This window comes from Anolis carolinensis, chromosome 2, assembly GCF_035594765.1.
Source record: "Anolis carolinensis isolate JA03-04 chromosome 2, rAnoCar3.1.pri, whole genome shotgun sequence".
Taxonomy (NCBI): Eukaryota; Metazoa; Chordata; class Lepidosauria; order Squamata; family Dactyloidae; genus Anolis; species Anolis carolinensis.
In genome coordinates this window covers 60,133,895-60,154,558 of record NC_085842.1, presented here as the reverse complement: position 1 = coordinate 60,154,558, position 20,664 = coordinate 60,133,895, and the positions used below count along the sequence as shown (strand labels likewise).

Genomic DNA, 20,664 nt, shown 5'->3' with positions numbered 1-20,664 from the left:
TGTATTTGGCTAAATATTTGAAAGAAATTCTAGATAACATGAAATGTTTGAAAAAGAATGAGATACAGAAGAATGGAACATAGTGTAGTCCATGATGTTTTCAAGCTGCAAACAGGTGGCTGAATAGTTTGAGCTGATGTGGCAATAGATTTCCTAAATTGGCAAATGGTTGAGCTGTATAGTTTTGAAGCTCATTCTAACTTTGAGACGGTACATATTTGATTCTGAATATATGTAGATTGAGAATAGAATCTGTTGACTTAAAGCCTCCCCCCCCCCCAAAAAAAGAAAGAAATGGAAAATAAACCAAATCAGAGTAAATCAGACCTAATCAAACAACCCACTCCAAACTGAATGTAGGCATTTTCTGAATAAACAATTAGAAGGATGAAACAAAGCTGACTATCCTTAGGAGTCTTTCTGTTAAACCATCCACAACCCCTATCTATGTATAGCTCCTAGCACACAGCAGTCTCATTCATCCATTTTCCTTACCCCTGACACAGAACTTCAGATTGCACAAGCCAGTCCGGTGATCTTGAGATCCCTGGCTTTCGAGATCTTCGTCCACCTCAAATTCCTCTGAACATCTCCTTCTTGAAGACCTTTTAACGATCTGGAAAAACTTGATAACTTTCTTCATTTGCCCACACCATTGAATAAAGAGAGAGAGACCTACAAATCTTCTGTAGTACTACATCACTATCAAGTGTAGCTTCTTCTTTGCAAAGAAAGATAAAATTACCAATATTTGAAAAATCCAGGTCATTGAGCAAGAACTACAGCACTGGCATGGTTGCCAAATAAATAAATAAAATTAATTAAATAACAAAGTGATTAAAATATTTCCTCCCTCTCCAAAGGATATATGAGGAGAGGAAGAAAAGGAACAAGGCAGGAAGCCAGAGCCTGTGTGCTGTGCTCTCCAAACAGTGAGCAGACGGGGCTCCTCACTGAGCAAAGAACTCAGAAGGGCAGCAGCTCATTTTACAAGGTTTCCAATTTCTGTTTTTAGTGCTGTATACATAGTGGCAGATTTCAGAAAGGCTCTCCAGGCAAAGAGTGTCAACACTGGTGTAGAAAGAGCAGTGATTCTTCTAAAGACAGCATCAGTTGGAAGACTTAGAAATAGCCAGTGCCGACCACAACACAAATATGAATCTATGAAAGGATAAAAAAGCTCCTTTTAACCACCATTAACACATCTTTTTTATTATTTTTCCTTACGTCAAATATTTACTACAGTTATCACATTTTGTAGCATGTGCATCAATTGGTTCATTAGAACTGGATCACCTGCTAAAACAACTGCCACCCTAAATTTGCAATTGTTTTGGGAAACTGCCAAGTAAATTAACAGCAATGTTGGGAACACATTCCCCGAGCAATATTCAACACACTCAATGTTAGGTCAGTGAAATGCAGTGTGATTAGAATTAGGGTGCTGTAAAAACACTGTTCTAGCTGTGCACACAAAACTATACCCTGTGAAATGAAGACACATGTTTGTGTGGACATTTCATAAGCCCTCCCACCTTTCAGTCTGATCTGATGTGTTTCTGTATTAAGCCAGAGGGTCAAGGGATCTAGGCAAAGCTAATGGGAAGAGACATCCCGTCTTTCTACACTCACACAAGAGCCAAGCATCAGTTTACTTAGCTTTGGCCTCAGCACCACCATGACCTACACCAGACTGAGAAACATTATGGAGTGAGGACTGAACCCACTTGCCCCTTCATATGCTAATAAGTAATGAAGTTAAAAACTGTATTAGACAGCGACGTTCTGTCCCCATACTATCTTAACTACTTGGAAGGTGAACTGGCTGCGCAGAAAACAGATCGGAGACTATATCATTGAATCAAACAATTTATTAACTGACAATTTTTTTTAGAATTTCTCTCTTCCTGAGTCTCACTACAAAGTCTTTATGAAGAGAGGTAAAGTTTTGAGAAATAGACACAGTTCTGGCCGAACTGAGGCTCTTGAATATTTATTTCTTCTTATTGTCTTATTCTGATATGATGTTCAACTGTCTCTAAGGTGGTCTCTTATTATTTAATTTATTATTTAAACTTATATGCCACCACTCCCCTAGGGCTTGGGGCGGCTTACAAGAAAGGCTAAAATCTAACAATTTAAAAACATCTTTAAAATATCTTTAAAAAAAATCTTAAAAACACTCCCCTAGAGCTTGGAGTGGCTTACAAAAACAGCTATAAAATCTAAGCAATTTAAAAACATCTTACATCTCTAAGATACAATGCTAATCCCCTCTAACTAAAAAAAAAACAAACAGATGATATAGGCAGGGACGTAGCTAGAAAAATTTGGCGTGGTTTGAAAATTTCGGGGGGGGGGGGGTTTGAACCCCTAACACACCCTTCCCCCGCTAAAGACCTGTCAATATCTGCTTGGGGTAGTGTAACTTAAGAGAAAAAAATAGTTCAGGATGCACAACAGAGTGACTCAGTCCTGAAGTGTCATAGAAATGCCCATTCATTGGCCAAACACTGGCTGCATATCATCAGGTTTACGGGAATAGCAACTAGGCACAAAACTAGTCATGTTCCTATCCCTTTGCTTATTATATAGATTTATACTATACAAGCCTCTTATCCATGGATATAACATCTTGAGTTTTACTTACCCACATTCTAAAAATATTCCCACACAAAAGTGTTTGTGGGATTCTCTAGGCCCTTCAGTATGTTTCTATGGCATGCCTCTGCACCAAATATAGTCTAAATAGAGGGTTATTTTGGGTATCCATGGAAGATTTTGAAACATATCTACTGTGGATATAAGGATTCTACTATATACCACCAAAATGTCTTCAACAAAGCTTCACATTTGGTTTTCAAAAGCAAACAATTCCTAACTTCATTTATCTAGCTCTTAGTCATATTTATATTAAGAGAAAACTACTAGCCCCATCACTTGTGCTCAGCAATGAACTAGAACCACAGCTGCAGAGGCTAAATTCCTTTTTCTGTAATTTCACATAAAGTCTCCTTCCCAAGTACTGATGTATAGATTTATCTTTTGGGTAGTGCCTATAATCTTTCATAAATTCCCCATCAATAAGATTTATGAGTACAATTACATTTTATTTTGATGGTTAATTCCTACAGTTGTGTTTACATAATTAGCAATGAGGTTAATAACGCCGAGCCAATGTAATAGTCACTTTATCAGCTTCCGGCTTCATTACTCAGAGCTGACATAATCAATTGATGTTGCCACTAACTGGTCCTGATCACCAACTGCACCCTTCTTCTTCTTCTTCTTCTTCTTCTTCTTCTTCTTCTTCTTCTTCTTCTTCTTCTTCTTCTTCTTCGTCTTCGTCTTTGTCTTCTTTGTCTTCTTCTAGCCTGGAGAGCAGCAGGATAGCAGGGTATTTGGATTTCTAAATTTTCAGGTGAGCCTCTTCAGTTGTTTTCAGTTTCAGCTAAATTACATCCGAATATCTAAGGGATGCATACCCTCCAAGTATTCTGAATGGGCAACTACAGTCCTGGCTAACCATCTGTTGTCCAATTTTTTAATTTTTTTTCCTCCTCCTCCCAATTTCTCCATTTGTCTTTCAATTGCTGCAAAAGTGCTGAAGTGCAAAAGTAGTTATTCTATATTAACTTGGCAGGGGACTGAGGAAAGGAGGGGTTTGAAACTTGTCCTTTGCTGCAGCTTCCCTTAGCTCATGTGTTTTTGTGTTTTCCATCTTGACCACATTCTGATGTTGCTTGGTCACATGTGTCCCACATTTTACCTGTGAAATGTTAGAAAATATGAGGTTGGCACCAATTTCTATGTGTATGGTTTTCATACCAGTGGGCCTCTGAACTGCAATGAAACAAGCCATTGCCTTCTTTGTGTGTAGAGACTAGGGGAGTGCAAAGTTTGTGCAACCCCCATTTTGATCCCAAAGTGTTATGAACAATTCCTAAGACAGTGGTTCTCAATCTGGAGTCCCCAGATGTTTTTGGTCTATAACTCCCAGAAATCCCAGCCAGTTTACCAGCTGTTAGGATTTCTCGGAGCTGAAGGCCAAAAACATCTGGTTACCCCAGGTTGAGAACCACTGTCCTAAGGGGTCTGGGTCATATCTAATACAAAATGATGAGATTTTTGTTATTTTTTCCCCTTTCGCGATTTCAAAAACCTACAAAAGCTAAACTATACCTGGTGGAGGAGGAGGCCCACGAGGCTTGGGGTGGCTCTTCTCCTTCTGACAAACAAACCTTAAGCGAGCAGGCCTGAAGCAGGAGGAGGCCTCTGGCATGAGGGTTTTGAATCCTGCACCTCTTTCTCTCCCACTCTCTGTCAACCTCATCCTTGCGGGAAGTCATGTGCCTGGGAGGCCCCATCAAAAGCCACAGGCCCTCACCCTTCAGGGAGAGAGAGGAAGACAGAAGGAGAGCAGCCAGGGCAGGTCCTGCTTGCAGCCCTCACCAGGGTTCTTCCTCCCCCAGGCGAATGGCTCGCCATGGGAGGGGGGGGGCAATGGGGAGTGGGAGAAAGGAGGGAAGAGCAGTCCTACTGGGACTCAAGGACTCAAGGAGGGAGAAGGAGGCAGACAAACAGAGAAAAGGGCATATGAAAACAAACTTCTTTAGGAAAACTCAGAGGTGGGTATTTTGATTCATTTGTGTTCCACGGAGGGGTGACTGGGGTGTGTGTGTGTCATAAATTGGGTTGTATGTAAAGATTTAATGCAACATGATTTACGACCCTCTTACGCTTTTTTGCACAGACCTAATTTAAAATGCAAGTATATGCAAATTATGATCATGATTGAATCATGTGATTTTTTTTGGGAGAGTGCTGAAAATCTAAGTGATTTTCACTATATGGTGAATCCTAGTGGGTAGGAAATGCTGAAATAAGAATCACACCTCCTATTGACATTTCACCTGGAATCAGCAGTTAGTAGAAATTATATTACTGTGCTACCTTGTATGGAAAATCCAGCATAGTGTAGTCATTAAGAATTGGATCAGGGCCATATTTACAGCATTGTAGTCCCCTGGGCCAAACAATGCACTTGAGCCTGCCAATACAGGCACTTACAGTTTATCAATAAAATAAACTTATGTTTATTGGTACCATGTAATAAGTCTACAGTTTCTTTTTTAATCACTTCACTTTCTTACACTTCCTACCATCATCACCATAGGCAATCACTTGTGGCTGAGTATTTATTTATTTATTTACGGTACTTTTACCCCACCTTTCTCAACCCCAGAGGGGACTCAAGGTTCATATATTGCTTCACAATATGGCAATAATTCAATGCCTTTAAAACAAAGTACAAAACAACCTTTAAATAACATAAAATATTAAAAACAAATTGAGTATGACTGTCTTCCAAGGGTAGAGTCTTGGCAGTGGGTTTGTAAGTGACTATAGAGAGACCTATTCTGGATCTGTATAATCTTTTACAGTGATGACACCAATTTCCAGATCAAAGGCAATCCCAACAAGGATTTGCTTGATACACCTTCTTGGCACGTTCCTCCCTTTCACTCTCTATTTGTGCCTCTTCAAAATCCACAGCATGGTTGGGAACAGCTGACCTCTGGTTAGAATGCTCAAGTGCCAGGGCTTCCTAGTTCTCAGTATTTATTCCGCATGTTTGAAGTTAGCTTTAAGCCCATCTTTAAATAATTTTTGCTATCCACCGACATTCTGTTTTCCATTCTTGAGCTAAGAGCAAAGTAACTTCCTCTGACTCTTCACCACACAAATAGAATTCTTGGGACACAAACAGTGGAGACTCTGCTTCTTATAATGGAAATGCACACTGTGAGTAATTGTTATCCCCAGCTGTTAATTGTCTTCCGTGAATCCATTACAATATTATGTTTCCATAACATTGCAAGCAATCAAAATGGGGTTTTTTTCTTGCAAATGTAGACATGTCAACTTTCTGCTACAATCCGTAATTTTTCTCCTTCTACCGAGTTAGCAGGAGATTTAAATGTTGATGCAGGTGATTGTAAAATTAGTGATAAACACAAGTCTGTGCATAGATTAGCATGGGGCCCCTATGCCCATATGTTAAGATGACACTACTCTGGAGACCATGACTTGAAAGCTGCTTGGCCATAGAAACCAACTGAGTGACCTTGGACAAGTCACACTATCTCAGTCTTAGAAGAAGGCAAAAGCAAACCCCTCTAACAAAACTCTGTGATAAGGTCACCTTAGGGTCACCAAAGGTTAGAAATAACTTGAAGGCACACAACAACAACTTTGTGGGAAGCTGGAACTTTAATGGGCATCTGCAAAGTGTTGCGACACTCTAAAGCACTCCATAAATATATATCCTTATTTCCATAACAAGCCAATGCTTTTCAAAATCCAATTATCACAGGGATGTTAACCCTTCCCTATGCTATCAAAAACTGGAATTAAACTTTAAAAATGTACCTATTCCGACTTACATACAAATTCAACTTAAGAACAAACCCACTAAACCTTTATTTTTTGTAACATGTGGACTGCCTGTACTGAAAGTCCAACTATTTAAATGTCATGAGGACACTGCTGAAAAGATACGGTTGATCTCAAATACACAGGCAACAGCTCAGAAAATCTGTCCGGCTAACAATTACATGCGTGTAGAATCAAAATTTTATTGTTGTTTTTTTTTCTGTAAAATCTCCTAACGTGTTAAATTTGCAGACGATTTTGCCATACCTCCTTTACAATATTGTTCAAATCATGCCACCTCCAAGATCCTGTTGCTCTCAGTTTAACTTGATTGTTTTGGGATTATATTATAAGGGAACAGCACTAACAAGAAAACATGATGTGAGTCAGCAGATTAGAGGGTCGACTCTTGCCTGCCAAGACAAGGAGATAATTATTACTCTTGAGGCAAAATTGTATAACTTCCTTCTATTCTTGTAACAGATTTTCTAACTTTACTAAAAGGGCATTGACACTCCTCTAAAGAGATTTTTGTATTGAATATCAGTCCATATTAGGAAGCAATATTTAGCACCCTCATTTGTGTAGAATTCTTTCTTCTATTTAAAGGATGCTAGATTTTCTCTCTGCCTCCCTTAGAATTCTGAACTGAGTGATATTCTTGAACCTGTTGACTGAGGGAGGTTCTGCACCATAGAATTAATGAAGTTCATCGCCATTTTAACTGCCATAGCTCAATGCTATGGTATCTTGGGATCTGTAGTTTGGGGAGACACTAGCATGCTTTGGCAGAAAAGCTACAGACTTTGTAAAACTATAGTTCCTATGATGCCATTGTATTGAGCCATAGGAGTTAAAGTGGTATCAAATTGCATTAATTCTATAGTGTATGCACCCAGGATGGCTTTCGTGTCTAGACCAGTGGTTCTCAACCTGTGGGTCCCCAGGTGTTTGGCCTACAACTCCCAGAAATCCCAGCCAGTTTACCAGCTGTTAGGATTTCTGGGGGTTGAAAGCCAAAACATCTGTGGACCCACAGGTTGAGAACCACTGGTCCAAACCAATGACTTGCATGTCAGTGGGGCACTAAACCACTCTGGTTTCTTAAGTCTGCATTTGAAGGATGTTATACATAGTGCTTGATCTGTTTAGGTAAGCAGAGGGGGAGGTAGTAATCTTTGATAATACAGTCCCAAGCTGACATTTTGTGAGCTAAACTCAGCCCTTTACGTTAAAACAGGTACCACTTCATTTATTTGTAGCCCAATTTTGTTATGAAAAGATAGAAACAATTAAATACAGTAGATACTTCTAGCAGTAAAACAACCTCCATGTATAAAAATCGGATAGAAGAAAATTGCATACAAATGTTAATAATCAAGTTCACCACTATAAGCACTTGCTGCAAAGGAAGCCTAACCCCCACTTAATCTGTCATCACACAGAAAGCCCTGTAGACATCAGATCAAAGGATCCACAGTCAAAAGAATGGACACCAAAAGCAACATCAGAGCAAATAGCTGTAGATGACTCAATCAAAAAAAAAGACAGGAATTCAATCAAATCCTGCTTTTTGTGCTTCTATTAGCACAATGAAATCATTCTCTTAAGTGTCTCCTCCTGTGAATAAACCCAGAGGAAAGTCAGTTTCTTGAAAGACTAGCCTTTACCTATATCAGAAAAAAACCTGAACTATAAAACCATACAATCAATATTTAAGAATATTTCAGACTCCCCAGTTTCCTCTTTCCACTAAGGTCCATGATCGATTAACCCTTTTGGTCCAATTCTGCTTTCACCAGAGAAAAATATTTTCTTTATAAAAAGGAAAAAGGAGAGGGGAGGGAAAATGGGAACATGCAGCACCTTTAAGACTAAGGACCTCATTCCACGCATTCTGGGCTCCGTTTCCATGTGCTTCTGACACATGTCCCACGGAGGTCATCACATAATGTAAGGGCACTTCCAATGGGACTCCACTTTCACAGCGCATGAAAATGGAACCCAAAACCTGTCCTCGGCTACTCCTTCTCCTCCTCCTTTATATCCCACTTTTATTTCTTGACTGATGTTTACATACAGCTGACTTATAGATAAGTATATACTATAACATCATCCCCCATTGCTTGTCAATCTCATGGCAGTTTGCTATGCTCCCTTTGAATGCGTCAACAAAAAATATGTTCCAACTGGCTAAGTATTTATTAGCCAATTTTCAAAAACTGATTAGGAGGTGTACTTCAAGAAGTTCACCCCTAAAATACAATACCAAGCTAATTGCCAGGATTGTGCATATACAACCCAGCTCAGTGGGGGATAGAAGTAATGAATGAAAAAAAATGTGGAAGAGGAGGAGGCTAATGCAGGGAACAGTCAAATCCCAGAAAGCAACCAAAATGATGCCTATTGGTCAATAGTTGTTTGGGTCTTCTTTTTGCTCTTTTATGATGGGGATAACAGTCTCACGTGCAGTCTGCTGGAACTCCTCTTGTTGAATATTGTTAAATTGATTATAACTATACACTCTGAGAAAAGGCATGAAAAAGGAGGAGGAGATGGAAGCGAACAGAGGAGGGGGAGGTAGAGGGGGAAGGTGACAATGACACTTTGGATAGGCTCTCAAGGGCAGATTGGGCTGGCAACTACATTTCCTGTTCTCTTGTACCAACCTATGTTTTTTTTCTGTACCTCTCCTACTGCTTGTATAGCTGTTCTCTCTCTCTCTCTTTTGCCCCTCCACCCCCCCCCCCCCCCACACACACACACTTCACCTGTGTAGTATTTAACCAACCAAGTACTAAGGTCTGGCCAGCCTTCCCATTCCTTGCTAGTTCTTATCCCACAAGCCAAAATTTGGGGATAGTGAGTACATGGCGCTAATATGTGATGAATCAGTAAACATCAATACATGTCACCAACCAGGAGTGATAACGCTCTGCTGCCAAACCCTGCAGAATTTTACAGAACTCCCAAAGCTAATCCAGATGTTTCTACCACATTTATTGCTATGTTGTATACTTATTGCTATAAGATAGTCTTCAATAACCTCATCAGCTAATTAAATGACAACCAACATGACATTCTTTCTTTCTTAGTTTGGAACTTAAGAATGGTTATGATTAGCATGAATAATCTGAAAGAGTAATTACACTGGAAAACTATTTAAATTATAGTATATATTTTTTATCAGAAAAGTATATTATCCTTTAGAACTCCATGGCCCAATTTTGTAAAGTTTTTTTTTCTCCTTTGTGATAAAAGCCGAAATTATTTTCCAGAACCCCCTTTCCTTTTGGGCTTTATGTTTCCCAGCTGTTTCTCCACTTCCCATTAATTAACACACTGCCTGAATGCCAAAGTCCACATCTCACAGCTGGGATACTGCCTGTTAACCACAGGAAAAAACCAAACAAACTGTGTTGCTATTAATGTCCTTAAGACAGAACACTTGAAAATGAATTTAGAAGCTTAGTGCCAATGATTAGAAGCCTTGCTCTGCTCTCTAGGTTTGGAGTTGATGGGATTTTTTTTAAGACTCAGAAGAAGATGAGGCTGCAAAACAAGATCACAGACTCCAAAGCTTTCAGATTATGACTTTCACAGCATCTTTTTCCTTTTAAAAAAAAGACTATCAAAGCAGCAGTAACCTTATTAAGAGAAGAAAGTAAAGATGAAGTAACTGGGCTAAACTGCTCCGGTTTAAACTGGTGCAACATCTTGTTCAGCAGCATGTTTGATACAGCCCAAGGAAATCTGACATCTCTCTGTGTGTTGTCTGTTATCAGCCTCTGGTCTGAGCAGAAAAGGAACCTCAAACTAAAATTTCAGAGTGAGCATCTTGCTTTTTTCAGATCAAAGCCACATGTATATTTTAGTGCCAAGGTAAAGCACAGTAATTTTAAAATGACATATTAGAAGTATTGGTCTGTCTGGTTTTGTTAGGGGCAGTCTGGACTGTGAGATCAGGTCCGATTTGAATTGATTCACAATTCACATTGGACACTGATATCATTACCTTTTCCTTGCACTGGACAGTGTAGGGAAAGGGGATGAATCATGCCCGTGTTGCTGCTGCTGTGTTTATTAGCTGACCACAGAACTCCATCTGAGCTCCTCCTGTGCAAATGAGGTGCCCACACCACCACCAGGAAGATGTAGGGGGGGTCGATCTCCCCTCCCCCTTGCTGGTTGTGCAGGTGCCCTATTTTGCCATCAGCAGGAGCTCACATGGAGCTCCCTGGCTAACCAAGAAGGAAGGGAGCTCACTTTCCTCCATCTTCCTGGTTGGCTAGGCATCATGCTCTAACATCAGCAGAGATGTCTTCAGATACAGCTCTGTGGCTGGCTAAGAGCAGCAGCAAGAGTGGTGACATGTAGAAGGTGACAATGCAGGAGATTGGGTGCACTTACAAGTCATCTAGACCACTGCTTCTTAAACGGTGGGTCCCAGTCCCAAATAGAGTTCCTTTAGCTCAGTGGTGCTCAACCTGGGGTCCCCAGATGTTTTGGCCTACAACTCCCAGAAATCCCAGCCAGTTTACCAGCTGTTAGGACATCCGGGATTTGAAGGCCAAAGACATCTGGGCACAGTGTTGGGGTCACAAAATTTCTACAACAGTAAAAGGCTTCTGAACGCCACTAATTTACACAAATCTGTTAGGAACACCATGCAGTGTGTATAGTGGACTCTGCAGAAAAACCTTCAGCTGTACTCCGCAAAAAGAAAAATCAACCTGTTTAGCAAGCTTTAAAATGCTGATTTATTTTCAGTAAATGTTTGATTTTTATAGCTATTTTATATACCTTGGGTCACGCAAAATCTCTCGGATGGAAAAGGTTCACAAGCAGAAAAAGTTTAAGGAGCCCTGATCTAGACAATGGCAATGATTCAGCACAAACAAGGTTATGTTCTAGTTCTTCATTCTACACAGTAATTTCAGTCCCTATCTATACTGACCATTTAATGCAGTTTTAAATGACTATTGAAGAATGCGGTTTCACTGTGCAGATGATTACACAGAAAATCCTGGAGCCCAGATGGTGAATACACAAACCACAGAGCTTTGACGCACATTAAGGCCTTTTTTGCACACTTTCGTTGGATTTGTTGTCTGGCTGCCACAGTCTGAAGCTAGCTTTGAACTGCATTTCAAAGATGGGGCCTCAGTAAAATATTATAGGGATCTGTAAGTTCTATTTTATGGCATGTTTACTTCTTGGGAGAAGAGCAATGATCAATCTCAATAAAATAGTGAAGAGTAGAGACATCACACTGGCAATGAAGGTCCGCATAGTTAAAACAAAGGTATTCCCCAAAGTAACTTATGGATGGGAGAACTGGACCATAAGGAAGGCTGACCGAAGGAAGATATACACTTTTGAACTGTAGTGTTGAAGGAAAATTCTGAGAATGCCTTGGACCGCAAGAAGATCCAACCAGTCCATATTCCAGGAAATAATGTATGACTGCTCACTGGAGGGAAGGATATTAGAGGCAAAGATGAAGTACTTTGGCCACATAATGAGAAGTCAGGAAAGCTTGGAGTAGAGAATGATGCTGGGGGAAATAGAAGGAAAAAGAAAGAGGGGCCGACCAAGTGCAAGATGGATGGATGGTATCCTTGAAGTGAATGGTTTGACCTTGAAGGAGTTGGGGGTGGTAATGGCTGACAGGGATCTCTGGCGTGGGCTGGTCCATGAGGTCACGAAGAGCCGGAAGCATCTGAATGAATAAACAACAACAAACAAAATTTTATGGAACTGTTCAAATGTCATTGCTATATTTTTGTGAGTTATCTTGGAAACTGTTTTGGTCCAGAAGGAGAGCTGTGAAAGCAAATGAGGTATATTTTCCTACATTAGCCTACATAATGGTATTATCACAATATAGATAACCAAAAATCAGAGGGACATAATTTGTTCCATGTCACAGACCTTGATACAGTCTTTTTTGTGGAGAATTTGCTATTGTATTCATGTTGATCATCCTTCACTTAGTCCATGAAGGGGGTTATATTGAGCTGTGAGAATGTGGCAGGAGCCATCCCAATCTGAAATCATTCATTCATTGTGGTGCATATTATCAGTTTTCATCAATCTACACTGGGCACTAGTTTTTGGAAGTTCACTCAAGGTGCTAGTTGTAAAGCTCCAGATGGTTCCATTCCCAAACATGTCTAAAATGCAGCAAACTCTGCTGAGGTAGGTAAGACATATGTCTGAGTAAATATGCTATGATTATATGGCACTAGACCTCTAAAGACTTTTGTATCTAAGCTCTGGGCATTTGAAAAAGCCAACTTTGACAGATGTCAGCCTTGCTTTGAAGATTCAGTCCAACTCTGCCTCAGGTTCTATTTGTCTGACTGTGGACCTCAAGGATAGGATCACTGATTTAATGTCAACAAAGCACAGCAATTCATGATGCCTGACTTGCAGTCTTCTGGTTTGCTTTAAAAATTAACAGTAGATAAAAGTCTGAATAGCACCTAAAGAAGCAAAAGGGAAGTACATTCCACAGAAGATTCACTTCATCCTCTACTTATGGCTGTCACTAAAGCTGTTCACCAAAGGCAGTTAAAAAAGATCTGATGGAGACAATTTCAGTATACAGACAGCCCCAAATTATGAATAAGGTTCTGTAGGTTAATTCTTAAGATGAATTTGTATGTAAGTTGGAACAGGTACATTTAAAGTATAACTCCAGCCATACATGTATGTGTATATGTGTGTATATGTGTGTTTGGTTTGGATAGTATAGGAGTTAACACTAGTGTTGTGCATTTGTATGGAATTGCTATCAGTTTCTGTATGTTCCATTCATATGGCCCCATTTTCGTTTTCAGGCGCCGCTTCTGAAAATGGGCACCTATACAAATGGCATTTTGGAAAAGGTCCAAAACAAAACAAATATTTTCATGCCTGTCAGGGCTGCAGGCCCTTGGAGGCATGGGCACTTCTCTCTTCTCCCCCGCTTAACTGTGTAAAGCAAAGGAAAAAAACTTACTGTAACTCCATCGGTGTTTGTGGACACAGCGCATCTTCAGGGTCTGCCGCACACATGCATTTTGGGCCTGCTCGCCACTCTCCTTGGAAGAAGACTGCATCTGGTAAGCAGGCCTGCCAGCGGGCCCTGAAGCAGAGCATCAAAATAGCACATCTTACTCTGAGCTCCATTTCAGATACTGAAGATAAGCTTGGAGTTTGGTCTGAAATGGTGCGCTGAATAAGATAAGCTATTTTGACTCTCTGTTCCAGGGTCTGTTGGCAGGCCTGCTCGCCAGATGCAGTCTTTTTCCAAGGGGGGTGCATCTGGTGAGCAGGCCCAAAATGCGCAAGCGTGCCAGACCCTGAAGTGGAGCATCAAACTCCAAGCGAAGTTTTTCACTGGTGTTTCCCAACCGGAGGGGGGTATAATGTTTCATACATTCCAAATAAACAAAACGGTATGGAAACATAAATGAAACGGATGAAATAGTAACTGAGCCCATGTCTAGTTAACATCCCTGTGGTGTTTTGTTTTGCTTTTTGGACCCCTCTTCAGAATATTTCACCTCACTTTCTATCCCTGTGATAATTGGATTTTGAAAAAAATGCTATTTGTGAAAACAAGTATTGGTGATAAAGATTCAGTGGAGCTCCATTTTCCCCATGGGTATCTCCGACTCTTCTAGGAGTGAATTTTCCTTCCTAGAGGTAGATATCTTCTCACTTCCTGTTGTCTCATCCCCATTCTTATCTAGGAGTCATTTGTATTTCGGATGTTTGTAATTCGGGAACTGCCTGTAGATTGTTTGAGATCTATGGCCATTGCACAAAAACATGACAACAAGACATAGATTTTATAAGATGTCTCTTTTTCTTCCTGAATTTTCATGTAGGTAGACTCAGTTTTCAAGGGATGAGGTATTGTATCTTCAGATGGAAAAACAATATTTTACTGCATTTCTTTTATTGCCTTTGCTCAATGTATCTGCTCATTTATTTATTTATTTATTTCCATAATTTCTATCCCGCCCTTCTCAGACGAGGGGACTCAGGGTGGCTCACAAGTCTGCCAGAATTCGATGCCAATACACTAATGACCGGGTATCTCCAAATTTTTACCATCTATCCACAGACCCTTCCTTGATGCCAGTGATAATTAAATGTTGATCCTCAAAGTGTTTGAATTTCTAAGCCCAGAAGCCCAGCCAAGCTTGGTCAGGAATTATGACAGCTAAAGTCTGGAGGACCAAAAATTAAGAGCCACTCTTCTATGCCACCTCAAAGATGTATGTAAGCACTGTGGTCTACACTGGCATATAATTCAGATTATCAAAACAGATAATTTACATTATCTGGTTTGAACTGGATAATATGAGTCTACACTGCCATATCATCTAGTTCAAAGCAGATAATTTGGATTTTATATGGCAGTGTAGAAGGGCTCTGATATAACCACTTTCTTTCCACTATAGGCTTTTCTGACCCATCTTTACTTGATAAAGAAACCTGCAAGCTGTGAAAGCAAATGAGGTATATTTTTCACTCTTTGATTAGCCTACATAATGGTATTATCACAATATAGACCTTGAATTTTGTTTTATGGTGAAAAACTGCAGCTACATTTGTATTGGTTCTTTCAGTTATTACTTCTGATCATTTCCACTACATCCGATTTGCTTATTGTGACCCCATGTTTTGAACCTTGTTGTTTTAACTGTTCAGGCATGCACCACAGATTCTGTTTGCTGTGTCTTTACATATCCCCCTTTTTTGCTTTTTTATTGAGTACACAATAGCACAGTATGTGAATAGGTAATAAATAAGAATTGCATGTACACATTTTAAATAATGGAGTATTTCTATATTATCTATTCATATCTTTTATAAAGTTATTCTTCTTTTCACATTTTTCCCTCTCCCGCTCCGTCTACACCCTCCCTCCTCAATTCCCTAGCACATTTTCTTCTATATCTTTATCTTTAACCATGAACGCAATTTTCTTAATCTTTGTACAATATCTATATTGGCTTCACCACATTCCATATAAGTCATCCATTTCTCCTTAATTTCTTCTGTTTTATCCTCCTGTGTATTTTTTTTTTGAACTATACATACTATAATGTTCAATTGAACTCGATCAAACAGGTAATTGTTCCAATTTTCCAAATTCCACTGTTTCATCTCTTCACCTCCATGCTATTACCGCCTTTAAATAAATCTTGGTTTTTTAATCTTATTGTTCACTCTTATTGCTATTAACATATTATAATTATTGTTATTATTAATGTATTTATTTATTCCCCCACTTTATCTCCCCAAAGAGAATTCAAAGCGGCTAAGGGGACTCAAAGCAACATAAAATCCATATTTACCTGAATTAATATTTTAAACAGTTTCTTTACTATCTTTTCCCAGAAAATTATTGCATTTGGACATTCCCACCTAATAACTCCCTTCCTTATTCCCTCTATTGTTTGTTTTGTGGGGAGGCCTTCTTTTAGTCATTTATTTTGCACTGTTCTTACTATACATGCATCATCTTTTATCATCAGTGTGTACATTGCTCCTGCTAATCCTTTCTCTGATTTCTGTCCTTTGATAAGTATACTCTCCAGCCTACTTTCTTTACCTATACATTCGCCCATATTTCCTGTTTAAGTTTATTATACAGGCCTAATACTTTTTCCAGTTTTTATTTCCCACTTTTTCTATTATCCTACTTATGGGGATCAGTTGACCATTTATGTCACACAGATCATTAATATAATAGTAGCCTTTGTCCTTCATGTCCTTCAACCAGTTGAGGTTGGACTTCTTCTCATACAGGCATTCTAAGGGCATCCACTTTGATATTTCAGGCATCCATATTGGATGCCATTTTTTCCATGTTTTTAGTGCTAATTTTCTGGGACCTTTTGTTTTTTTATGCTTGCCTCTAGATTTCTTGTGAATATGCCTAATTTTCTCTCTCCATTATTTATTACATCCTCTATCCTAGACCATTTTTTTCTTTTCCCTATCTGGCTTTCTGGTGGTGGTTTTAATTGAAAGGCTTCATAGTATAGTTCCAGATTTGGAATCCCCCACCCTAATTCTTCCTGGTGTGTTGTCTTTACATATCCTAATACCTTGCTTTCTTAATAAATCTTGAGTGTCCCAACCTCTCTGGAACCAAAAGTGATGGACAGAAGGGTGACAGAGGAAGAAGTCAACTTGATGGCAGAGGATTGGGGAAATTCTCTCTTGTCTGCCTCTATACTTGTCCAGGCCTTTCACCAACATTGCCTAAATACCAGGTTATTCTTGTGTTTTCATACAATCAAAGGTTTTTCTGCCTTTCCTGACATTATCCTCAGGGTACCTTTTGGCACTTAAGCTTGAAGTAACGAAAATCTCATCTGTACTACAGATGTGCTGCTGCTCAAGGAAAGAAGTGTGCCATCAAAAAGCTCATAAACAGCCTTGCTGTCTGATCTCCAAGCAGTTAGAGAAAGTTGTCTGGCAGCCACGATCCTCTGGAGTGAACTTAAACCCTGCTAGCAAAGTGTTTCATTCATCATTACCTAGGTTTCACTCCTGGCTTTACATTATTTTTCCCAGTTCCCCTTCAGGTTTGTGAAAACAAATGCATTCTGAGGAGAAGAGTGTAATACACAGCTTTATAAATCATGAAATTATCAGACTAATAGGTCTGATCGACAGGGAGGTTAAGCAATGTATGCAATAAACAGGCTAATGCAATTTCTACTGTTTTCTCCTTCCATTCAGATACATCTAGAGCAGGCATTCCCAAACTTGTTTTTAAACTACAACGCCCATCATACCAGACAACATGGTCAATAGTGAGGGATTCTAAGAGCCTGGAACCTAAGATTGGAATCCATTATTCTATATTAAAATATAAAATATTGTTATTGTATAAACAGAGCCCTTTGAAGGCAAGTGACCAAGTTTCCTTTAAGGCACAGAGCCATTACAACTGGTCAGCTTAACTATCTGCCAAAGAGGGATCTTGGAAAGAATTATAGAGGTAGCAGTTTGTTCCAAAATGTCTGATAAGCTCCCATTATGTCAGACTGCATCAAGTCAGGTCTTATCATCTATCAAAACTTAGATTAATGAGGCAATTAAAAACAAAAGCATTTCCTGGGAAAGCTGCTGGGTATCCTCTTTCCATAGTTCTTCAAAAGAAAGGAATTAAATTGATTTTTCATTTTAAACAATCTTGGTTAAATAAATGTAATTTATAATGGTTCAAAACCCTGTGGCCAGAACACTGACTGAAGTCATTCACAGGGAGCATGAAACTCATTTGTGAAAACAGTTTTTGTTGGCTTCCTGTTATTTCTGGGCATAGTTCAAAGTCCTGGTCATAACCTATGGAGCTCTATACTGTATGTCTTTGGTCCAGAGTATCTGAAGGACTGTATTTACCCATACAAACTTACCAGAGTGTTAAGATGCTCAGGGACAGTTTTCGCTTGTCTGTCAACATCATAGTATAATTGACAGAGAGAGCCTTCTCAATGGTTGCTCCTACCTTCTGGGACTCCTTTCCACACGGGGTTAGGTTGACCTCCTCCCTACTTACCCAAGATATAAACCCTCTTGTCCAAGCAGTCATTGAATTAGTAACTATTGCAAGAAGGGTGGCTCCTCTAGGTTTATGTTTTCTCTGTTTTCAAATTGTTTAATTTAATATTTTAATGTGGTAGCCTTTAAAATGTACATTAATGTCGTTATTATGGTTTTAGGCAATTTTATTTTATTCTGTGAACCATCTTGGGTCCCATACTAGTAAAAAGAAAGCAATAAATCTCAGAAATAAATGCCATAATTTAAATAGAAGTACAGTAGCTCTTGACTGGTGACTTGTCTAGACACATGCTAATTATTGATGAGAATCCTCAATGCCTCCAATTCCTCTAGGTCTCCCTACTTCTGATGCATTATCTTTAAACTGGACTTGAATTGGACAGCACTTTAAAGAGAGAAACTACAATAAGACTCCAATAACTGTGGAACCTATACCTGCAATTTCACTTACCCACAAATAGAAAAAGAAAACAGTCTTACTAAGAATTTTCTAGGTTCTCCACCTGAGCCCAGAAGTTACCATAGAGCAAATTCCTGGACGGGACACTTCTCTAGGAATCTCTAAGTCTTCAAACACAAGTCTATGCTATTGTTGGCACCAGAAATAAACTAATTTAACAATATTCAGTTGTATCCATAGTTTCAGGTAACCACAGGAAGGCTGATATGGGGATCCTACTGTATTGTGTAACTTGGCAAACACATAGAGCACAATTAGAATACAATAAAATAAATAAAATGCAATACAAAAAAGCACTTGCACACATACATGTGTGTGTGTGGAGAGAGAGAGAGAGAGAGAGAGAGAGAGAGAGAGAGAGAGAGAGAATTATAATGATATTCGCAAGTGTTTTATGATAACAAGATTCATTTCATCAGACTGTGTGACATTAGCCTGAATACTATTGGTAGTCCCAACTAACTGATTAAATTGACTATTAGGGTTCCATCTACACTGCCATATAATGCAATTTCAAAATCCAGATTAACTGCATTGAACTGGATTATATAAAACCACACTGCCACATAGCACAGTTCAATGCAGTTAATCTGGATTCTGAAACTTAATTATATGGCAGTGTACATGGGGCCTATGATTCGGCAACACCTATGTAAATCCAACTGATTAAATGGATTTACTCCAGTTGGAATTACCAACATGATTCAGCCGTTCATCTATAATGTATGCTTAATCACACTGATAAAAATATCTAAATAAGTCTAAAGCTATTAATGTCAATCTGGGAAAGTGGCAAATGGGATGCAATATACTTCAATCCTCTGGTCAGCTACAGACATATAAAAAGATGTGACTGAGACAGAACTTATCCCTTATTCAAAATTACAGATTCACAAGGAACAGTAACATCAAATGAATATTTAATATTTTTGTATATTCATGTGTAAAATATTTAAATAACAATGTCTGTCAGAGAAAATGGAAGCCATAAGCTAATTGCATCTCTGGGGTTTTGTGAAGAGCAAGGTTCAGACAAGTGCCTCCGATACTTCAAGCGTGTGATTATACCCTGATTATAATAACCTCCTGAGGAATTGGGCCGTTGCCAACAAGACGGTTCCTGCCACCTTGGCTGGTTTCAGGAATTGGATCATTTGGCAACACAATTGTCCTTTAATCACAATTGCCAGTTGTGACATGGAACTCTCCTCACAGCTGTGAGAAGAGAAAGGAGTTTTCATTTGTATAGTCCTTGTTTGGCAATAATATATAACAATTTAGAGAGAGAAAAAGAAAAGAAAATATGATCATAAAACAAGTGGAGACCACAAAAAATGTACGGACTTTCCCTCCCTCCCTCCCTCCCTCTTGCAATATTGGCTCTTAGGAGAAAATTAATATTTTACACAGCTGAACAGTAACATATATAGTCAGATCCTGAGAACAGTTCCAACCAAACGGTGAATCATACAGCTCTACAGCCCCCCTCTCATTTAAACAGCAGTCTGTGCCGTTTCGTCATTCTAAGAACTTGTTGCCTTCAGTTACTTTGCTATATTCTGTCCTCTATCAGTTTGATTTTGGGATGATTTATATCCAAATAAAAATACAATAAAAAGAAGTGGATCTACTAAAATGACAATAAAACAGCAGAATGACACATTCAATTAAAACAACACCCAGCATTTATGTACAAAAAGGAAACAAAAAAGAGCAATTCTTAAATAAGGCCATAGAAGGCATGTATAAGCTGAAAATTTTTGGACAAAAAATCAACTCAAAAAACCTGGGCCAACTTATTCATGGGACAATACTGGAAACACAAGATAATGATGATGATGGCTTGTGAGTTGGATGTGGTCTGAAACAAGCAGGAGATAAGAGAGAGAAAAGCAACCTACCTCTATTAGGGCCCCAGTGCATAGGCAATGGCTAGAGGCAAAGGCAAGAAGTTCATCTTGGCAGAGAGGGGCCGGGCTGTGGGGCCGGGCTGTGGGGCCAGGCTGTGGCGCAGGCTGGTGAGCAGCCTGCTGCAATAAATCACTCTGACCATGAGGTCATGAGTTCAAGGCCAGCCCGTGGCGGGGTGAGCACCCGTCAATTAAAAATAAAAATTAGCCTCTGCTCGTTGCTGACCTAGCAACCGGAAAGATAGTTGCATCTATCAAGTAGGAAATAAGGTACCA

At 39.3% G+C, this 20,664-nt stretch overlaps 1 protein-coding gene across 4 annotated transcripts in view; it reads right to left on the bottom strand.

Moving 5' to 3' along the window:
• grip2 (glutamate receptor interacting protein 2) overlaps positions 1-20,664 on the bottom strand; it is a 555,542-nt gene that overhangs the window by 303,958 nt on the left and 230,920 nt on the right. Inside the window, exon 1 of one of the 4 annotated variants that reach the window (XM_062969798.1) lies at positions 496-2,203. The exons of 2 other annotated variants lie outside the window; for them this stretch is intronic. In XM_062969798.1, coding sequence (XP_062825868.1) covers positions 496-643 — 148 coding nt within the window. In that variant the 5' untranslated portion in view covers positions 644-2,203. Of the gene's footprint in view, positions 1-495; positions 2,204-20,664 lie in introns of those variants that run through there. One more of the 4 variants, XM_062969788.1, reaches the window with a different exon arrangement.